This window comes from Myotis yumanensis, unplaced genomic scaffold (assembly GCF_028538775.1).
Source record: "Myotis yumanensis isolate MYYU_CA2020_CCGP unplaced genomic scaffold, mMyoYum1.0.hap1 SCAF_17, whole genome shotgun sequence".
Classification (NCBI taxonomy): Eukaryota; Metazoa; Chordata; class Mammalia; order Chiroptera; family Vespertilionidae; genus Myotis; species Myotis yumanensis.
This window is the reverse complement of record NW_027223768.1, coordinates 21,551,973-21,572,730: the sequence shown is the minus strand read 5'-3', so window position 1 is coordinate 21,572,730 and position 20,758 is coordinate 21,551,973. Positions and strand designations below refer to the sequence as shown.

The following is a 20,758-nucleotide window of genomic DNA, read 5'->3' as shown; positions in this document are numbered from 1 at the left end:
GTATATAATGTAATAGTGACTCAGCCTAATGAAGTGAATATGCCTCATAGAGGTGATAATTACTCTAGTTCAGGCTGATCAAAGACTATCATTTGGTTGTTGTTCTTCATACAATTAACACATTGCTCTTCCTTCATCTTCCTAAATTTTTACTTATATTCAGGATGAAATAAGATTCATATTACACCAATTATGTAACATCCCTTGCTGTTTTTATTCCAAATATAGATTTAATTCCATGAAGATGCTTGCTAATACCCAGCATGCTTCTGGAATACCTCCTTCTGTAACCAGAGGATATGTCACTGGTTAATCTTAACTCAGACAATATATAATGAGGAGTAAAACCACGGTAAGAAACAACCTTGAATGTACTGTGGGATTATCATGCCCATATCACCAATTTATTTTTCAGACAATAAAGAACTAGCTGTGGTATCTATCTTCAATGCAAATGAACTTTAAATAAATATTTGTGATCTCTCCATTTTATTCCTTTAGTTTTATAATCTCTCTCTTTTCTGGATCTAAGAACTGCTAATAGGCTTCCTTCTCAATTCTTTTTTTCTTTTTTGAGCATTAGCAACAAGTATTTCTCTAATTTGCATCTCCACAGTATCATATTTTGGTGTCTTCATACAAGGTAGGGAAGAAACTTTGGGTAACGTAATCCTCCTTTCCACTTACCTTGGCTCTGCCAGTACTTTGAAGAATGTGCACTAAGGCACAGGCCAACTCCTCTTTATTTCTCACACTAATTACTGGTTCAAGGACAGAACACAGCATGGTATAGTTGCTGGTGACAAATTCTGCAAATTCTTTGTATTGTTCCATAGGCAGAATGGTGATAGTTTGGAAACGCGATTTAATTCGAATAGAAGGTCCTCCTGTCTTTCCTTTGTTCGGTGTAGGTGTACTCACTGGATACCACTTTTCTACAAATTGGCGACCAGTCACACTGGCAGAGGGGATGTTGACTAGACCTACATAATTATTCTTGTCCTTCTTTTTCTTTTTTTCCACATCTTTGTAAATGTGAACTGTGATGCTATGAAGAGGTGGAAGGCTGTAGAATTCAAAATGTTCGCCCCAGAAAATATTGTCTGCTTTGGTCTTGCTGGTTGTACGAGCAAAGAGGGTATCATCAAGGCACAGTTCACAGAAATATTTCTTTTTTGGGGCGAGGTCCTTAGCTTCAATGATCCATAAACGAAGAACATTTTCAGCTCGTCTGCAATTGTCCTATAAAGAAGTAATAAAGCTAAGTTTGAGAGCTGAAATCCCAGAAAGACAACATTTTCCTTTTGAAATAGGTGATGCCCGTGGTCGGCAAACTGCGGCTGGCGAGCCACATGCGGCTCTTTGGCCCCTTGAGTGTGGCTCTTCCTAAGCCTTAGGAGTACCCTAATTAAGTTAATAACAATGTACCTACCTATATAGTTTAAGTTTAAAAAACTTGGCTCTTAAAAGAAATTTCAAGCGTACTGTTGATATTTGGCTCTGTTGACTAATGAGTTTGCCGACCACTGGGTGATGCTGCTTATATACTTCATTACGGGTAATCCTACATAGTAAAAGCCTAATATACTAAGTATCCAGTTGTCTGTTCAACCAATCAAAGTGTAATATGCTAATGACATGCTAAGGCCTCTCAACTGCTCACTATGACGTGCACTGACCACCAGGGGGCAGAGAGTTGACCAGTTGCTATGATGTGCACTGACCACCAAGGGGCAGACGCTCCGACTGGTAGGTTAGCTTGCTGCTGGGATCCGGCAGATCGGGACTGAGCTAGACGGGCCCGACATGCCCTGGAGCCCTTCTGTGGTCCCTCCCCAGCTGGCCAACCTCTCGCATACCTCCCGGCCCCAATTGTGCACTGATGGGGTCCCTTGGCTTGGCCTGTGCCTTCTCGCAATCCGGGACCCCTTGGGCGATGTCGGAGAGCCAGTTTCAGCCCTATCCTGCAGGCCAGGCCGAGGGACCCCAGTGGTGCATGAATTTGTGCACCAGGCCTCTAGTAAATAAATAATGAAAGGAATTATTATATCATTGTTCAGGATAATAGGAAGCTCTAAACAGAATGTATCCGAATTTTACAGAGCCATATACATTCTATTTTATTTGGGTTACAAAATATCATTCTGTAACATAAGTTCTCATGTAGCTACCCTCATGCAACTCGACTGATGTCTACAAATAAAAAAAGATAAGTAGTTAAGAAACTTGTGTTCTAGTCCCATTTCTATCATGTATTAGCTTCTGATTTGGGCAGGTTACTTAAATTCTCTGAGTCTTCTTATCTACACTGGTAAAATCATGATAATAACTGCAATAAAATTATGTTCAGCATAAAATGGCATAATATGTTTGAAATGGCGAATGTGTTTAAAAAGTTCTATAAAAGTTAAGATATTATCACTGCATTTAGCTTCTATCAATTTACTGCTTATAGAGTTACACATTTTTTAGACCTCAAAGCCACTATTACCTTATTTGGTTGAACTGTCCTGCGAAGGTTTTCCATCCACTTATCTCTTTCTGAAGCGGAGTTACAGCTGAAGCATTTACTTCCACTCAAGTAGGTAACCTTCAACATAAAGGTTAGACATAAAGAAAATAAAACATGGGGCTTGAGGGCTCTAGTTTCCTAATTGTATTGTTTGAGTTAAGATATGCTATGAACCAAAATCATACTACATGAAACCAGCTTTGTGATTCTACTGGTATATCTACATCTACATCCACTTTTTGCTTTGCATCCTCACTTATCTCCTGATGAGACTACAAAGGCCAGTGAGAATTCAGCTCAGGATCCTAAAACTGTTCTGAAATACCAAAATTAAAAACCTTTCAGGACACATCTTAAATGAACTGCTAATGAATATGTTTAATTCTGAGAGCCTTAATAAAAAATAACTAAAAAGGGAAGAGAGGAGTCTCTAAAACAGCTTATCCCGTTTCTTGGGACGCTTTTGAGGCATCAAGCTCTACCCCTTCCCTTCTCCGTCTTGGCTGGAACACCACAAACTCAACCTTCACTCGCCACCTGTTCCCCTACGTCCCCCACTCCAGTTTCCTGTAATTAGAGGACCAAAAAAGAAATAATAATAATCATCATCACTATCCGGAGAGGAGAGAAAAGAATGAGCTGCATTAGCAGTCATCCTACCAGAGTCAGAAGCAGAGGGCCACTCAATCCCCTCACCCTTTGCCCATCTATATAAAAGCCCAGTGACCAGAACAGGGGAACGACCAGAACAACTGGAACGACTGGTGGCTATGACGCGCACTGCAGCAGCCAACTGGCCTAATCTGGCCCCCAACACCTCGATTGGGGGCAGGGCCAGCCGGCCAACCACCCATGGCTCCTCCCCGCGCAGCCTAACCCAATGGGCCCCCATCGTGGCGGGCCGGCCAGACCCCACCCGTGCACTAATTCATGCACCAGGCCTCTAGTGTTTAATAAAAACCTTCCACCCAGACCCCATCACCATGTCTTGTTCTCCAAGATTGCCCGCTCTCACTTCTCAAGTGCATACTACCATGTTACTAAATTACTGCGCTTTGCTAAATCTTTCTGTCACCCTCTTGAATTCCTTCTTATTCTGTGACAAGGACCTGGATCAGGTTGAGGCCTCCCTGGGTGCCCCCTAACATCACATTCATTATAATATTACTAGAGGCCCGGTGCATGATGCACTGGGGGAGGTGTCCCTCAGCCCAGCCTGCACCCTCTTCAATCTGGGACCCCTTGGGGGATGTCTGACTGCCGGTTTAGGCCCAATCCCCAGCCGTCGGAACTTCCTCTCACAATCCGGGACTGCTGGCTCCCAATCGCTCACCTGCCTGCCTGCCTGATTGCTCCTAACCGCTTCTGCCTGCCAGCCTGAGCACCCCCTAACCACTCCCCTGCCAGCCTGATCGATGCCTAACTGCTCCCCTGCTGGCCCGATCGCCTCCAACTGCCCTCCTCTGCCAGCCCGGTCACCCCTAATTGCCCTCCCTTGCAGGCCTGGTCCCCCCAAAACTGCCCTACCCTACAAGCCTGGTTCTCCCAACTGCTCTCCCCTGCCGGCCTGATCCCCCTACAACTCCCCTCCCCTGCCGGCCATCTTGCTACAGCGGCCATCTTTTGACCGCATGGGGGCAGCCATCTTGTGTGAGGGTGTGACAGTCAATTTGCATATTACCGGTTTATTATCTACACTAATAAAAGAGAAAGATGCAAACTGACCATACCTTCGCAACTCCCACCAGCCAATCAGGAGTGAGTATGCAAATCAACCCAACAAAGATGGCAGGTTAATTTGCATACACAGGCACTGAGCGGCTAAGGGCAGGGTGGAATACAGGCATTCCACACTGCCCCAGCCACTCAGCAGCGTGGGAAGGAGAAAAGGTGGCTCAAGGCCGGAACCAAGGCAGAAAGGCGGCTCTGGCCAGAGGGAAGGCGGTGCCAGCAGCCAGGGGAAGGAAAGCCCATTCTTGCATGAATCTTCATGCATTGGACCCCTAGTACAGGAGAAGATGGTATTAATGAAACTGAAAGAGTTACCAGTATTGGGTTATTGTCTTTGGAATCTATATCTCCTCCACTAGGCAACTCACCTTTGATTTCTAGTCTTTAGGAGGGTAACCTGACCACTATTATCACTTTTCTTTAAAAATGGAACATGTGACCTATATGCCTAGCACTTAACACTGGGCTTGGTATATAACCTGTTGAACCGACTTTCAAAATACAGGAAGTTCAAGTGACTTATAAGAAAAACACTAACAAGTGACTTGTCCAAACTGCTAAGTGTGCTCACATATTAACTCAATCTCAGATTAAAACCTAGTAAATTAGATCAGATTATATATTCTGATCTAATATGGTAGCTACTAGCCACATATGACTAGCGAACACCTGAAATGAATGTAACTAGTTCAAATTGAAATGCGCTATAAATGTAAAATTCACAGGAGATTTTGAAGACTTAGTACCCTCCTCCCCTAAAAAAGAATGTTAAAAAAAATCTCATTGATAAGTTTTATATTAGTGACATGTTAAAATGGTTAAGGACAATTTGTTCATTTAAGAAATCAGGCACCTGTAATGTGCCAGGAACTGTGCAAGGTGCAGGGGATTATAAAAATAAGTAAGACATGGTCCCAGATCTTAAACTGCCCATGAAACAGAAAAATTACCTTTTGGTCAATTTCCTCAGAGAATCATTAAAATTGGGGCTTAGACTTTTAGGAGAAAAATAACAAGATAGTGTTTGATATCTTTACCAATACTAAAAAACTGAAATACAAATTTAATATTATTGTTAGTCTTGTGGCCTCTGCTGAGAATGTACTAAAGAACTCATTTACTTTGAAAGCAGATTAAGTCAAAAGGAATGAGAAGCCATCATTGATAACTTTAACCACCAATAAAATTAGATTGACAGATTTCCAAGCCTTTTCCCTAGAAGTAGATAATTTCCAGTAACGAAAACTAGTTAAGATGATCAAATCATCAATACCATAGTAATAAAAACACAGGATTATTGGATAGAAGATCTGCTAGTTGTTCGACTACTCTTCCTTCTTTCTATACTTTTTTACCTCAAAGCAGAAGTCTTGTCCAAGGATGCTACTATGAAGCGGTTTCACTGATACGGGCTCCCCTCTGCCAAGATCCAGACACTCCACTGCACTGCATGGGCTCAGCAAGGACTCATGGGAACGGGACTCTTTCAGTTTAGGCAGCCCACGAGACCTAACATAGAAAAAGATATGTAAGACAATGTAACTACATGGCCAACAAGGAAATGACAGTCTAATGCAGTGGAGGCTGACAAGAAATGTATAAATAACTAAGGAAAAAATAAATGAGGAGCAAAATGAGGAGCAAATTAGTTAATCTGTAACAATAACAGTAACCATATTTATGTGGCACATATAAATCATATATATATATATATATATATATTTGTGTGTGCTCACACACAATTTTTCCTCAATAAAGCAAATACATATCATAATTGTACTAGTCTCAAGGGAGCTCAAAGCTCCAGTACAGATGTTTTTACCCTCACTCCTGTTTGGAGATGGAAATTTATACTATTCAAGGTTATCTTATATATTCTTATTTGTACAAAGGTATTATCAAAAGACATTATTTCTCCTTTTCAGATTATCCTCTTCTATTACTGATAAAATAGTAATGGCTAAATCCTTATTCTGTTTCTTTCTGCTTTGGCAGAATAAACACACACACACACACACACACACACACACACACACACACAGTCAGAGCCAAGCTTTTCAGCACAAGACCCTGCCTTTCAAAAGGTCTGATTTCCATCTCAATATGACATTCTTTTCTGGCAAGCTTTTGGTTCTATCCATGCTTTACTGTATAAATATGAATTAAGAATAAAATGCCTTGAAGAAACCTCCCACCCACAAAAGAAATGTTTAAGCTCTCATCTAGAAGAACAGTTCTTTGTGAATACCATTCAGGCATCCTGACTGATTTTGTTTCCTAGCTGTTTAAAAAAGAAGGCTGGGAATCATGACTCTTGTCACCATAGGAGCTAGAACTTTACTATCTTCCCCTTGGAGGAATTAGCAAAGTCAAACAATATAATGCACAATATTTTTGAATTCAGTAATGGATAGCCATGCAGTTTTACTCAGTAATTATATTATTTATTGGCTGAAAACCCCACAGTTTTTAATATATAAATGAATATAAAATATTATAAAACAATACATATATATATATATATAGAGAGAGAGAGAGAGCAGAAGTACCTAGTAATAGGGATAAAAAGAAATGCCTTGTGTGAAGACATTAATTTTTGTAAAATATATTAAATAAGCAGCTTCATTCATTTCCTTGAAATAACCATGAAAACAGTAAAAGGAACTGAAATATCAGAAATGTCAGAGTAGCTTTCAGTTAAATTATAAAGTAATGAGATATAGGAAATTAGCACTAAAGGCTGCTCTTTCCCTCTGTTTCCATTCTAACATCATTTAATAAACTCCATATAATAGGAAACATCTTAAGCAACAGGATTTTACTCCATTCTTTCCATTTAATGTTTAGACTAACAAACGTGTGCTCTGATATTCAGCAGTCTTTTTAAGGTCAAAAAGCCAATAATTATATTTAGCATTAATAATATACAAAAGTGTGCACAAAAGCCAACTAATGTTGCACGAAAGTATGCACAAAAGCCAAATAATGTTTTGTACATAAAAATGTAGCAGCTCCACATTTATTTCCTTTAGTTTTACTGGATAAGATAATGACATGTTATATAATGCAACAACTATAAATAATTAAATGCTAAAATAATTTTACTTTAATGTGATTAGCATGCAACTTTCCCACTATGCTTCACAGGAAGCTTGGTTGAGGCAATAGGATACTGTAATCTTTTTTAAACATACAGAAAACAACAATTCCAGCCCATTTTCCCAGGAGGAGTTATTTGGACGGAAAAAGCCTCACACTCTGATAGTGAGCCTCACAACAGGAAACCAAAAGGCATATTTAACATAGAAGGAGGGAAGACAAAAGGCTCACTTTTATTTTTAAAAATTCTCTAGGAAAATATTATAAAACAGAAATTAATTTTATTTCAAACAAAATAAATGTCTACCTACATGAAGCAATTGTACAGCCAACTGGCAGTGCAACCCCAAAGCATAGCGGTGCCACATGTCACGGTATAGCAAGTCACTTTCTAAACTACATCTCAGAAAACAACTCTCTGTTTAGAAGACAAGAACCAATAGAAGATGGTTTCCCTGATGCCTTCAATTACTGATAACATCTTTGGATCAATGTTTTCCAGGCGTAATTTCAAATCCTCAACAGAAGCAGAACAGAAAGACAAACAGCAGAACATGAAGTCATCTTCTGAACAGACGGCAGGATCGGTAATATTCCTTCCTCTCTTTCTCAGACTGCATCAGCCCCTTAGGTAACACAAACAAGGTTCCTGGGCTCTAGGCTGGGCTGTTGCCATGGTGCTACACCTATAAGGAGATTAGAGCTGAAGGCAGCAGGGAGAAGCTGCAGCTTGAAGGACTCAAGGAGCATGCTCTGCAAGCTTACCACTTTAAGAGAGGAAGAAAGGAATGGCAAGGTCCTCACCCACTTCCATTAACAATTTCTCATAGTCAGAGGCTGTAGGAAAAACTGAGGCAACCTGGGGGTGGAGGAGAATCTCTTAACTCTACTAGGAAACAAAGCTGAGAAATTTTAGCTTGCTTCATATGATTCCCTGCCTCCTGTTAGAAAGTATTTGCTACATTCTACCTTGCAAGTACAATCTTTCTCTCACATCTATTCTATTTTCTGTGCAGTGCTTACTCTAATGTTTCTAGGTATGATTTTACATTTATCTTATCTGGGTTACACATTCTTTTTTCTTTTAGAAAAAAATTGGGTAAAATTCTTAATTCACTGAATTTCCAATGCTTAACAAACTTCATTTCGATACTGAGGTCTAACTTCCAAACATAGCTATAAACAGATTTTGCAACAAAGTTATTTGGAATTAGAATTCAAAACTCCTCCCAGTTACTGAAACAGCATTAAAACATAGTTCAGAATCTCCTATTGTTCACTATTTATGTATGTATGTATGTGCACATACTTACACCCACCCAATGAACTGAACCCCAAAGTCATTAATATGTTCCACATTACTACTGAATAAATAAGCAAGCCCTTCCTGTATTGGGAAGAAAGTATCTCTTCGAAGACAGAAGTAATTCCCAGAGAAGCAGGATTACAGTAAACAGTAAGATCAAGTAGCCTGGGAATGGCTGGGGGATGGGTGAGTGGGGATGGCATTATCTGTGCAAATATTTATACATAATAGCATCAGTAACCTCAAATCCCCTCTAAGTCATATTTACCATCTCCTATACCTTCATAAGAATTGATTTTCTTAGATCTGCTAAACAGAGAATTTTAGCAGCTGGTAAGGCAGCTTACTTACTTCTCTAATGGAAAGCAAAATGTGAATTTATTGAGAGAATAAAAATTCAAAACATTTTTTCCAGTCCACTTTGACAATGACCCTCATCAAGAAACCTAACCTTGAAAGTGAATCCCTTGAGTTCTTTCCCTGACTCACACCCACACCCCTACCCACCAATGCCAAACACCGTGTAAGGATAATTCAGGGCTCCAATTTGACTATTTCTTGCTTTAATCATGAAACTGCTTCCCAGAAGCAATATTAGTTCTTAGTAGTAACACCATGGTTTTACATTTTGTTTTAAGATCAGCTGACAACCTTGATTTCTGTGTAAGATCTAAGACCTCCCTCTAGCAATGTGAGAGGTAAGGGTTAAAAATCTAACTGCTTTGCAGATGAAGATTACCTGCAGCTTCTGACCGCTTGAAGAGATAAACTACAGGCAGGAGAGGCTTTCTATTACTTACTACAGTGAGTGACTATTATATTGCTTTAACACACATGCGTATCTGAAATGAGTCTTAAAAGACAAATGTGAAGGGGTGGGGTATGAGGAGCCAACACATACACCACTGGATACAGTGATGATGAAGAAAAAGGGAGTCAACTTAACTTTGATTAGTGCAGTGTTAAGTAAAACACAGCTGGATTTTACTCAGCTTAATCATACAATTTGTTAAAAAGCCAGATTTCCCCCAAAGCACCAATAGTGCTTGGATGTGCTAGCTCAATCTGCCACATGTTTAGATTCAACCCTAAACTTGGGAAACTTTTCATTAAAAATGCTTATTGCCACATAAAATCCTGTACTCCAGTGCAGGTGAATTTCTGCTGGCTTGGCAGTCCTGACTCCAGATTGCTCCACTGAATTCTTGAAGAGACAGCTCAGCCATAAGTGGGTGCAGCAATGTATATTCGCAGCAGTTGGACTCACCTGAAAATTTCCCAGGTAGTAATTAACAAAATTTGTTTATCCTTACACCGCAAATTTACACAGGGTCTAATCATTTTTTTAAAAAAAATTGCATCTGAGCTCTCACTTTGGGAAAAATATAGCTTTGTTTCCCAATTTCAATTATTTTTCAAACCTGGTATCCATGAAACATCCAACTGATGTTTTCTGTTTGTAAAAGCATATCCTTTCCTATATTACAATGCTAAAGGTTTCCCTTCATGAATTAAAGGAGAAAGAAAGAAATTAAAGTTCATTCACCAGAGTTCTACTTGTGTGTCAAAAAAAAAAAAAAAAAAAAGTCCTTCTAGCTGCACTGGGTATCCGCTGCAGTTAAAGCCAGTTCCCGCTGCTTCTATTACTCACTGCTTTTATGTTAGCTTAAAAGAAACCCACACAACCAGCCACACAAAAAGCTATTTATGGAAACATAACATACACTGCTGATCTTCCTTCTCCCTGTTCTCTGCCTCTAGACAGGATGGTCTAATGAGCCCAGCTGCTAATGGTAAAAAAGGATACTTGTCAACCTGAGTTGTCACTTAAAATGAACAAACACATGGGAAGAAAATATATCATCATAGACAAAAATGACATTCAAGGTATTCTAGTACAAATACACATATATACAATGAAGTTGGACACAGAGGAAGACAAGATTATAAATATTAAAACATGTTCTGGAGGGCAGAAAATTCAACTAGCCTCCAATATGACAATCTCTTTACAGAAATTGTACCATATTCCTTTTTTGTCCTTAAATTACAAATGGAATAAACTCTACTATGCCTACTAAACAATTTAATATAAACACAACTATACTGAATTAAAAAACACCCATGAAACTAAACCAAACCACACTCATAAACTAACTCAACTAACATACTTGCTATTTAAAGGGTGAATGAAAACACTAATAATTTTTCTTTCTCTTTTTCTGAATTTTGTTAGACTTTTAAAATCTCATCATTGCCATAAAATTAAGTATGGGTGAAAAGAGGGTAAACGAAGGAAAAATTGATGGAGTTCAATGACATTTACTTGTTAATCATTCTTAAACCCATGACTATTTGCTTTCTCATTAGTTTCTAGTTTGGCTGAATAAATGAATATATGTATGAATCCATTTATCGATCAATAATTACTTGGTGTGCAAATATGTCAGGCACTATGTTACGAGTAGATGAAAAAAAGACAATGGAAGACAGACTCCCTATAACTGGCTTGGCAGGAGCAACTTTGCAGTTTTGATTAATATCTTAGACTGAACAAGAGCTAAAAATCATAAAACTTCTAAAATCTAGAAAAAAACATATGTGAAAATCTCTTGGGACACCAAAAAACCCCATAAACATTGCTGGTGGGAATGTAAAACAGTACAGGTACTCCAGAAAATAGTTTGATAGTCTCTTATAAACCTAAACATGTACTTACCATACAACCCAGCATTGCATCCTTGTGTGTTAACACCAGAGAAAGGAAAACTTATGTGTATACAACTGTTCACAGCAACTTTATTCATAATAGGTAAAAACTAGAAACAACTCAAATGTTCTTCAGTGGGTGAATGGTTTAACCAGCTCTGATACATCCATACAGTGAATACTAGCCAGCAACATGAGGAACAAAACTATTGATAGATACAACCACTTGGATGGATTTCAAGGGCATTCTATTTAGTTGGGGGGGGGGGGGGGGGAAGGGCAATCTTAAATGGTTCATACTATATGATTCCATTTATATAAGATTCTTGAAATAAACCTATAGAAATGTAAAAAAAAAAAAAAAAGCAAAAAAAAAGCAAAAAAAAAAGCCCTGGCTGTGGATAGAGAGTCGGCCCAAGGACTGAGGAGTTCTAGGTTCGATTCCAGGCAAGGGCACATACATGCCCAGGTTTCAGGCTCGATCCCCAGTAGAGAGCATGCAGGAGGTAGCCGATCAATGATTCTCTCTCATCATTGATGTTTCTCTCTCTCTCTCTCTCTCTCTCTCTCTCTCTCTCTCTCTCTCTCCTTTCCCTTCAATAAAGATATGTTAAAAAAAGAAAAGAAATGTAAAAAAATTACTGGTTGATAGGAGACAGGAAAGGATGGGAGAGGCGGGTATGACTGTAAAGGGGTAGCAGGAGTTCTTTCTGGAAAAGGAACAATTCTGTATCTTGATTGTGGTAGTGTATAGGTAATCAATGTATACATAAGATAAAACTGCAGAGAACTATAAACACACATAAATGAGTGCATACAAAAATTGGAGAAAACTTAAAAATGTCTGCAATCTAGTTAATAGTATTATACCCATGTTACTTACCTAGTTTTGATACACATACAATTATAAGATATCACTACTGGGAAAGCAGGGAGAAAGGTTTGCAACCTATGTACTATTTTTACAACTTATTTTGAGTAGTTAAATTCAAATTAAAAGTTAAAGAAATAGTTTTAAATAGGAGAAGCTCAAGAACACTACACTCAGTTTTAGGTATCTCCTGAGAAAGAACAAACAAGCTGAGCCTCAGAATAGAGAATATTACTTTGAAGGTTTTTATTTGAGGGACATGTGCTTATCTTTACCCCAAAACTGGTGGATTTGAGCAGCACTTCCAGAGTAAAGTTGGCAACCTGACAGGCATTTGGAATCCTGGAATGCCTGACAATGTAGTTGACCACCGTTTTTCAGTATTTCCAATTTTTCAAACTTTTCAAAGTATATTTGAATGAAAGGCAGAAATATCAGAGTCTTCTCCTATCCCAACACCCTCCTACATAACATGGCTTTAATGTGAAAACGCTGCCAATATTGATTCTAGGAAATCACTTTACCAGCTTTTATCTGATTAGATGGCTTTGGAACAATAATGACTTTGTGACATCCTATTGATTTTGCCTCTAAAATGTTCCTCCTATCTTGTCTCTGCCTCTTCATTCCCATTGCCACTACCCTCTTCAGAGCCCTCATTATTTCTTACAAATAGCTTTTTGCTAAGTGGCCCCCCAAACTTAGTCTCTGCAAACAAAGTCATTTGAAATTCCACTGCTGGATTAGTCCATACATAGCACAAATTCTGATTAGGTCATTTCCTTACCAAAAAATGTTTAAAGGTTTCCCATTGCTTATACAACCAACTCCCGACTTCTCAGTCTGACATTCAAGGACTGCCCTGTGTTTGGAATATTGGACTGAAAATAACTTCCACTCAGAATTTTGCAGACATTGCTCCACTAACTTCTGGTTCTCAACATTTCTGTTAAGAATTCCAAGGCAGTCCTCCACCCCTTCTTCATATGTAATCCACTTTTTCTTTCTAGAAGCTTTTAAGATATTTTTTAAGTCTCAATGTTCTGACAGTTCATGATGACGGGAAGTGATGTGTAGTGTGTTGGGGGAGGAGGGGTGTCTTCTTTTTTTCATTCACTGTGCTGGGAATTTGGTGGTATTTCCAATGTGGACTTTTATGTTTTCTTGTTTTAGGAAATTTCCTTGTACTATTTCTTTAATAACTTCCTCTCCAATTTTTTTTCTATGTTCTCTTTTACTAAAACCTTTTGGGTTGATTTTTCTCATTTTCTGTTCCACTTTCTGGGAAAGGGATGTGACTTTAGCTTTTATATTTTTAATTTCCAAGCTCTCTTCCTTGTTTCACTGGTGTTCCTTCTTGCTATTGTCTCACGGATACACAATCTTATCTTTTAAAAATATTCACTATGTTCTGAAGTTGTTTTTGGCTCTATATATTATCTCTGTTTCGTTTGGGTTCTTTTTCCTTCCTCCTATTTATTTGTCTTTCATGTTGGAGACTTTTCTCAAATATCTGGAGAATCTTGGCTATCTGTTTTTACTTAAGAGTAATGCACTAAAAAGCTCAATGGAAGCTTTGTTTGCTGGAGTGGAGCTTATAGACTAATGAGGCTCATTGTAAAGTACTTCCTGGCCAGCTCTTTAAAAAAATAATTTAACATCTTTATTGACATATAATTCACATACCATAAAACTACCCATTCAAAGTATATTTCAGTATACTCAGAGTTGTGGAATTATCACCACAATCTACACTTAAAACATTTTCATCACTCCAAAAATAAACTTCATGTCCATTAGCAGTCATTCCTCATTTATCACCCTCTGCCCCCACATATCGCCAGCCTCTGGCAACCATTAATCTACTGTCTCTAAATATTTTAAAGATTTGCCTATTCTGGACATTTCATATAATTGGAATCATTATATGGTCTTTTGTGACTGGCTTCATTCACTTAGCATACAGTTTTCAAAGTTTACCCATGTTGTACCATGTATCAGTACTTCATTCCTTTTTATGGCCGTATCATATTGCACTGTATGAATATATTGGTTTTTAATTCTTTCATCAGTTGATGGACGTTTGGGTCATCACTACTTCTTGGCTTTTAATAATGTTTCTATAAACCCTGATGTACAAGTGCTTGGGGTGACATATGTCCTTTTTCTTATGCACCAACTACAAAGCAGTGATGTAAGAAACTCAAGAGAATATAATCTTTTGGTAATCCAATTCAAGAATTCCTGTAGGTTACCTAAAGCAAAACGGAATAGAAGAGAGCATTCTGTTTGAAAATAAGAAAGTGATATTTGGTGCAAGTTTAAAAAATAAAGTACAACTCGTGTAAAAACTATCTCTTTGTCTCCCTCATTTACACAGGATGCTGCAAAGCTGGCTATTGAATTGGGAGTGTTTTAGTTGCTGCACAACCTCCTTGTTCTTAAAAAACCAATATTCTGAAAAAAATTACCATTCCCTTTTATTAAAATATTTATAAAATGATTTAAATTCTTATAATGATAAAAGTTGCAGAATAATAGGAATCTAAGGAAAAGATATGAGGAGAAAAGATCAGTTTTTTAAAGATAACCTTAATACAAAGAGGTATAATAGAGATAATGAACAATACAATTACACTGCAAATTGAATAGACTTGCAAATTTCACAGAACACCTCTAATGTATTTCAGGGATAAGGAGAGTAGATAAAGCAGTAGTTCTTATCAACTCAGTATGGAAGACACATTTCTTCCTCTACAAAATGAGAGTAATTCTTTCTGGCAAGTCTACAGTCTGCTATTACAGAGATTATAATCCATATTTTTGAAGTTTGTTTTGCAGATAACTGAAAACAATGGACTTACTGAAACAAAAGAAACCCAAGTATAAATAAGAGTATCAAATATGAAAGGCAGATATGAGTTCAAATGTGACTTTGGGCAAGTCTCTCGATCTCTTTTGCCTTAGTTCTTCATCTGTAAAATGAGGATAGTAATAGTAGTACTTAGGGTTGTATTACATGAGAAGCTACATTAAAAAGGCTTGGCACATAGTCAGTATTCAATAAATACTGATGATGGTGATGATGTGTCAAGATACAATAAGTGCTATTTCCTAGATTTTATTTATTAATGATGGAATATGAAGTATTAAAAATGTATCCATCCTAGCACACATTCAATGATTTTGGAAGGTTGTTATCATTAGTGAGCTATGCATTTGGGGTTTACTCAAGCTGGTAGCCCTAGTTATTGAAATCCAGGCCTCCTTTTCATAGATGTCTTCCAGATGCCACTGAAAAGCAATAAGACCTATTCCATATGCTTAGAAAACATAGCAGTGAAGAGTAGGACTCTGGAGCCAAACTGCCAAAGTTCAAATACCATTTTTGCCACTTATAGGATTACTAGAGGCCCGGTGCACAAAAATTTGTGCACTCATGGGGGTCTCTCAGCCCGGCCTGTACCCTCTCGCAGTCTGGGACTCCTCGGGGGATGTCCACCTGCTGGCTTAGGCCCGCTTCCCGGGGAATTGGGCCTAAGCTGGCAGTCAGACATCCCTCTGGCAGCCCAGGAGCCCTCGGGGGATGTCCATTTGCCAGCAGGGACCAGGCCTAAGCTGCAGTCGGACATCCTTAGTGCTGCTGAGGAGGTGAGAGAGGCTCCTGCCATCACTGCTGTGCTGGCAGCCTGGCTTGTGGCTGAGCAGAGCTCCCCCTGTGGGAACGCACTGACCACCAGGGGGCAGCTCCTGCATTGAGCGTCTGCCCCCTGGTGGTCAGTGTGTCATAGTGACCAGTCATTCCCAGTCGTTCTGCTGTTAGGGTCAACTTGCATATTACCCTTTTATTATATGCCTGGTGCACGGGTGGGGGCCGGCTGGTTTGCCCTGAAGGGTGTCCCGGATCAGGGTGGGGGTCCCGCTGGGGTGCCTGGCCAGCCTGGGTGAGTGGCTGATGGCTGTTTGCAGGCTGGCCACACCCCCTTCAGGGTGGGGGTCCCTGCTGGGGTGCCTGGCCAGTCTGGGTGAGGGGCTGAGAGCTGTTTGCAGGCTGGTCAAGCCCCCCAGCAGGGACCCTCACCCCTTGAGGGTGTGGCCAGCCTGGGTGAGGAGCTAATGGCTGTTTGCAGGCTGGCCACAGCCCCTTCAGGGTGGGGGTTCCCCCTGGGGTGCCTGGCCAGCCTGGGTGAGGGGCTAATGGCTGTTTGCAGGCTGGCCACGGTCCCCAGCCACCCAAGCTCCCAGTGAGGCTGGCTGGAAGCAGGTATTTGGGATTTATTTAGCTTCTATAATTGAAACTTTGTTGCCTTTAGCAGAGGCCACAGCCGGCCAGGGCAAGCGGGAAGCTTGGCTTCCTCCATCGCTGGGGCAACCAAGCCTCCTGATTGCTCCAGCTCCGTGGCTGCTGGCTGCCATCTTGGTTGGGTTAATTTGCATACAGTCGCTCTGACTGGCTGGTGGGTGTGGCTTGGGGCATAGCGAAGGTACGGTCAATTTGCATGTTTCTCTTTTATTAGATTAGATAAGAGGTTAACTTCATATCGTATAGGATTATTATAGAGATTAAATAAGATAATGTATATAAAGCATTTGGTACAGTGCCCATAAAAATGTTAGCTATCATCATCATCATCCTCATCACCATCATCCCTTATAGTCATTCTATAAAAAAAAAAGGCATATCTCTGACCAGTAGAACTTGATTCTATAAAACAGCACTATGTATCCATACATTCTCTAATATTATAAGATTCTTAAACTGGCTAGGTATTTGAGCCAACATTTTGGACCTTGCTTTAACCTGAGCAAGACAAAAAAGTAAGTTTTGTATTGGATATTTCCAATTGTCATTGATGCAAAGTTACAGATGACCAACATGCCTTATCAAACAAAACCCACTGTAAAACTGCTTTTTCTGTTTTAAGCAAGTTAACTTCCTACCTGTCATCTGTATTGCGAAGGGATGGAAGCCGAAAGCTCGTGTTTCTGTCAAGCTTTGATTGACTTTTGGTCCTCTTGATGGAGCCTTTCAGGCGCTTGCTGAAGAACCCCTAGAATGAAAAGGCAGAGGTGATGGGAGAGAACCAGAAGGGAACCCTGCTGTCTCCAAATTCTTCTCCACTACCTTTGCAAATGATATTCATATTTTTATAATGAAGACCAGAAACAGAGCTCAGCATTTAATTTTTTAATTTGTAAATAATAGTTGCTTGAAACCACTTGATAATGAGATCACATTTTTTTCTTCTATCATAATTGGGATAAATTAAACTTTTTGATAGCACTTAATTTCTTATTTCTTTGTTTCTATACTAGCAATAGTAGAAAAACTAATTCTAACAACATATTTTAAAAAACATAACATAATATAGAAAAATATAGAAGATGGTGTCACCAATTTCAATAGAAATAGGATCCAGTAATTTTCTGAACTAATTTAAAGAAAAACAGACAGAGAACAGCATATACAAAGGCCCTGAGGTGAGAAGTTACTTGGCTCATTGAGAGATTAAAAAAAAATTAAGTAATCAGTACAGATTAATATGTTGGTGGTCTCAAAAGTGTTAAAACTTGGTCTATATCAAGTTGGATATATTTGTAAAATTAAGTTTCAAATGTAGAGAAACTATTTTAAAATGAAATAAGTATCATTTATGAAACCACTGAAGTATCTAAAATTCAGAAGAACAAAGTCCTTTGTAGTTTTTGGCCCCTGCTTGCCTCCTGCCACTTTCCACCAAACTATCTAAAGTTCTTGAACATCTTCCTAGTCTTAGCACCTGGTAAATAATGGTCTTTCAATAAAAAGTTTGTTGGCTCTAACAGATTTGGGTCAGTAGATAGAGCATCAGCCTGCAGACTGAAGGGGTCCCGGGTTTGATTCTGGCCAAGGGCACATGGCTGGGTTGCAAGCTCAATCCCCAGTGTAGGGGATATGCAGGAGACAGCCGATCAATGATTCTCTCATCACTGATGTTTCTATCTCTCTCTCCCTCTCCCCTCCTCTCTGAAATCAATAAAACATATTTTTAAAAAAGTTTGTTGAGTAAAAGGCTAAACACAGGAATGAATGACAATGGTCACTGTTTTCAAGAAACAATTCTATTGTGGGCAAATGAAAGGACACCTTATAGAATATATCAAAATGCCTTGAGAGAATGTTATAATTCAAAGTATTCTGACACATGGAAAAAGATCCTAATCACCTTGAGATTATTATTCTTATAGAAGCTATATCCAGTATATATTTCCATAAGGAAGAAAAAGAAATATCAGCATGTCAAACCTTTTATATTTTTTTAGTTACCACCATATCCACTATTTTGGGGTGAAGGCTATATTAATCAGGGTAAGCGAGGTTATGCTTATCTAATAACTCCACAATCTTAGTGGTATAAACCATGCTACATGTCTATAAGCAGATCAATTAAGAAGTTGGAGACCCAGCTTTATACTGTTCTGACACAGAGACTTTGGCTAAGAGAAGCTCCATCCATGTGCTCCTATACTTTCTGCAACAGGATAAAGGAAATGCAACAAATTATGTAACAGCTGTTAAAACTTCATGTCACTTATGGTATCATTTCACTGGACAAAAAAGGTCACATGCCAACACCTAATTTTAATAGGGAAAGGATGTGCAATCCTACCATGTATCTAAAAAGAGAACTGGAAATATTTAATGAATCAGCAGAGTGGACTACTACAGTATTCTTCTATGTCAAGTGTTTTGTAAACACACAGGCATTCTTTCCAATAGAAAAAATGGAAACAAATTTATTTAAATCAAAAGTAGAACCATTTTGCTGACTAAAAAAAATGCTTATGCCATTTCTCATTGTTCTTATATACCAAAGAATAACGGTAAAAATTTCTAGAAAATACCACGTAGACAAATTCCTTAGGCTGTTTTTATCCCTTAGGCTATTTCTGTTTGTTTGTTTTGTTTATTATGGGTTTACAGAGATTGATTGACAAGGCTGTCATTTGAAGACCATATTTCTTGGAGACAGGCATTTGTCTGGTCTCCTGTACAATCATAGCGTAATTAGGAAAAGTTACTTTTATTTGTTCTCCAAGGTAAAGGCTTATTTACACTGTCTCTGATTCAACAAGTCACTACATTTGCTCAGAACTGTAGTCAGCAAACCAGACCTAAGTTTATAGAAATCTATTAGGATTTGTTTACGGTTGTTTAAAAAAACCACTGGTGTAAGTTGAGATCTAGCCCAGGGCTTGACCAAACACCATATATAAATACATTTCTAACAAACACAGTTAAGCAGTTAAGTGAGAACATACTAAATGTTCACTCATATAGTACTCTAACTTGCCCCTTTTGTGGCACTTACAGAATACTTCATTTAATCCATTTATTTAATAAACACTTATCTTGTGTCTATTTAAATTTTATTTCTATTTTATGTCCATTTATTTTATGTAAAGCAATGTACTAGGTGTTATAGAGATTCAAAGATAAAACAAACATACTCTACCCTCAAGGAGTTCATATAATATAGGATCTAGAAACTAAATATAAATATATATGACACAATTAGGAAGATACATATTCTTAATGCCTGGCATATTTAATAACAAAATAAGTTACCTTATTTCTTTGAACCTAGCACACCACCGATTGTCATACCGTTATTTTATGTATGCTAAGAAGAAAGCTGCCAATTAAATTATAACAAAATGCTTTACCACTGAGATCTTTTATTCTGTGTTAAGGAAATTTTTAAAAATGTACTTAGGCAGATTTTGTCACATATCACATAGTATCTTTATAAAAAGAATATACATAAAACAAATTGGTTAAGGTAGTCCTAATGCTTCTTCATTCTCTGAGCTACTGTATGACTCAGAGGAGTTGTCATTCACGTTTTTTCACAGACCATCATGCTGTATTCTTTTGAGAATGTTGAAAAAGAGGTTACATCATCTGGAGAAATAAGTGAAAATTTTATGGAAGAATGGAATATGCCAGACCCGAAAGATAGACTGAATTTAGGTTTTGGGGTGCCAAGGATTACAGCATGAGAAATGGCATGGAGGTAAGAACACACAGGTTATACATTAAGTAGATTCAGTCTGGCTGGCGTATGATTAGGAGTAGTGGAAAGTAAGATAAGAAAGGCAGTTTATCCAGCTATTAATGTATAATTATTGCTTCCACTGTCCTTTAAACTTTTGAAGGTAAGTATAGGGCTATATATCTATCTAATTTCTGCCACAGTGTCTAAACTTTATTTAGTGTTCAATAAATATCTGGTAACTATATACATGAAATTATGGTTATTTGTGGAACACAGATAAAGGAAACTTTAAAATAGCCGTGATATTTCACAGAGGTAGTAGAATCTGCTATATAAAATTCTTTTTTTTCATCTTCTTGACATGACTGAAACATGGTTTTCACCTGAGAATACAGTTTAGCTTAGAGTGCTAAATGATGGAAGTTTTTCATTCTCCTTTGTCCAATATTCGGTGGTACCCAGGCTGAGGTGCTAGGATTTTCCAAGCTTAC

The 20,758-nt window shown here is 38.4% G+C and overlaps 1 protein-coding gene across 8 annotated transcripts in view; it reads right to left on the bottom strand.

Annotated features, from left to right (window-relative positions):
* RASAL2 (RAS protein activator like 2) overlaps positions 1-20,758 on the bottom strand; it is a 245,434-nt gene that overhangs the window by 32,830 nt on the left and 191,846 nt on the right. For all 8 annotated transcript variants that reach the window (XM_070396884.1, XM_070396885.1, XM_070396886.1 and 5 more), the window contains 4 exons: positions 17,170-17,279; positions 5,599-5,752; positions 2,492-2,590; positions 688-1,242 (listed from right to left, as the gene is read on the bottom strand). In XM_070396884.1, the coding sequence (XP_070252985.1) occupies positions 688-1,242; positions 2,492-2,590; positions 5,599-5,752; positions 17,170-17,279 (918 nt within the window). The remainder of the gene's footprint in view (positions 1-687; positions 1,243-2,491; positions 2,591-5,598; positions 5,753-17,169; positions 17,280-20,758) is intronic.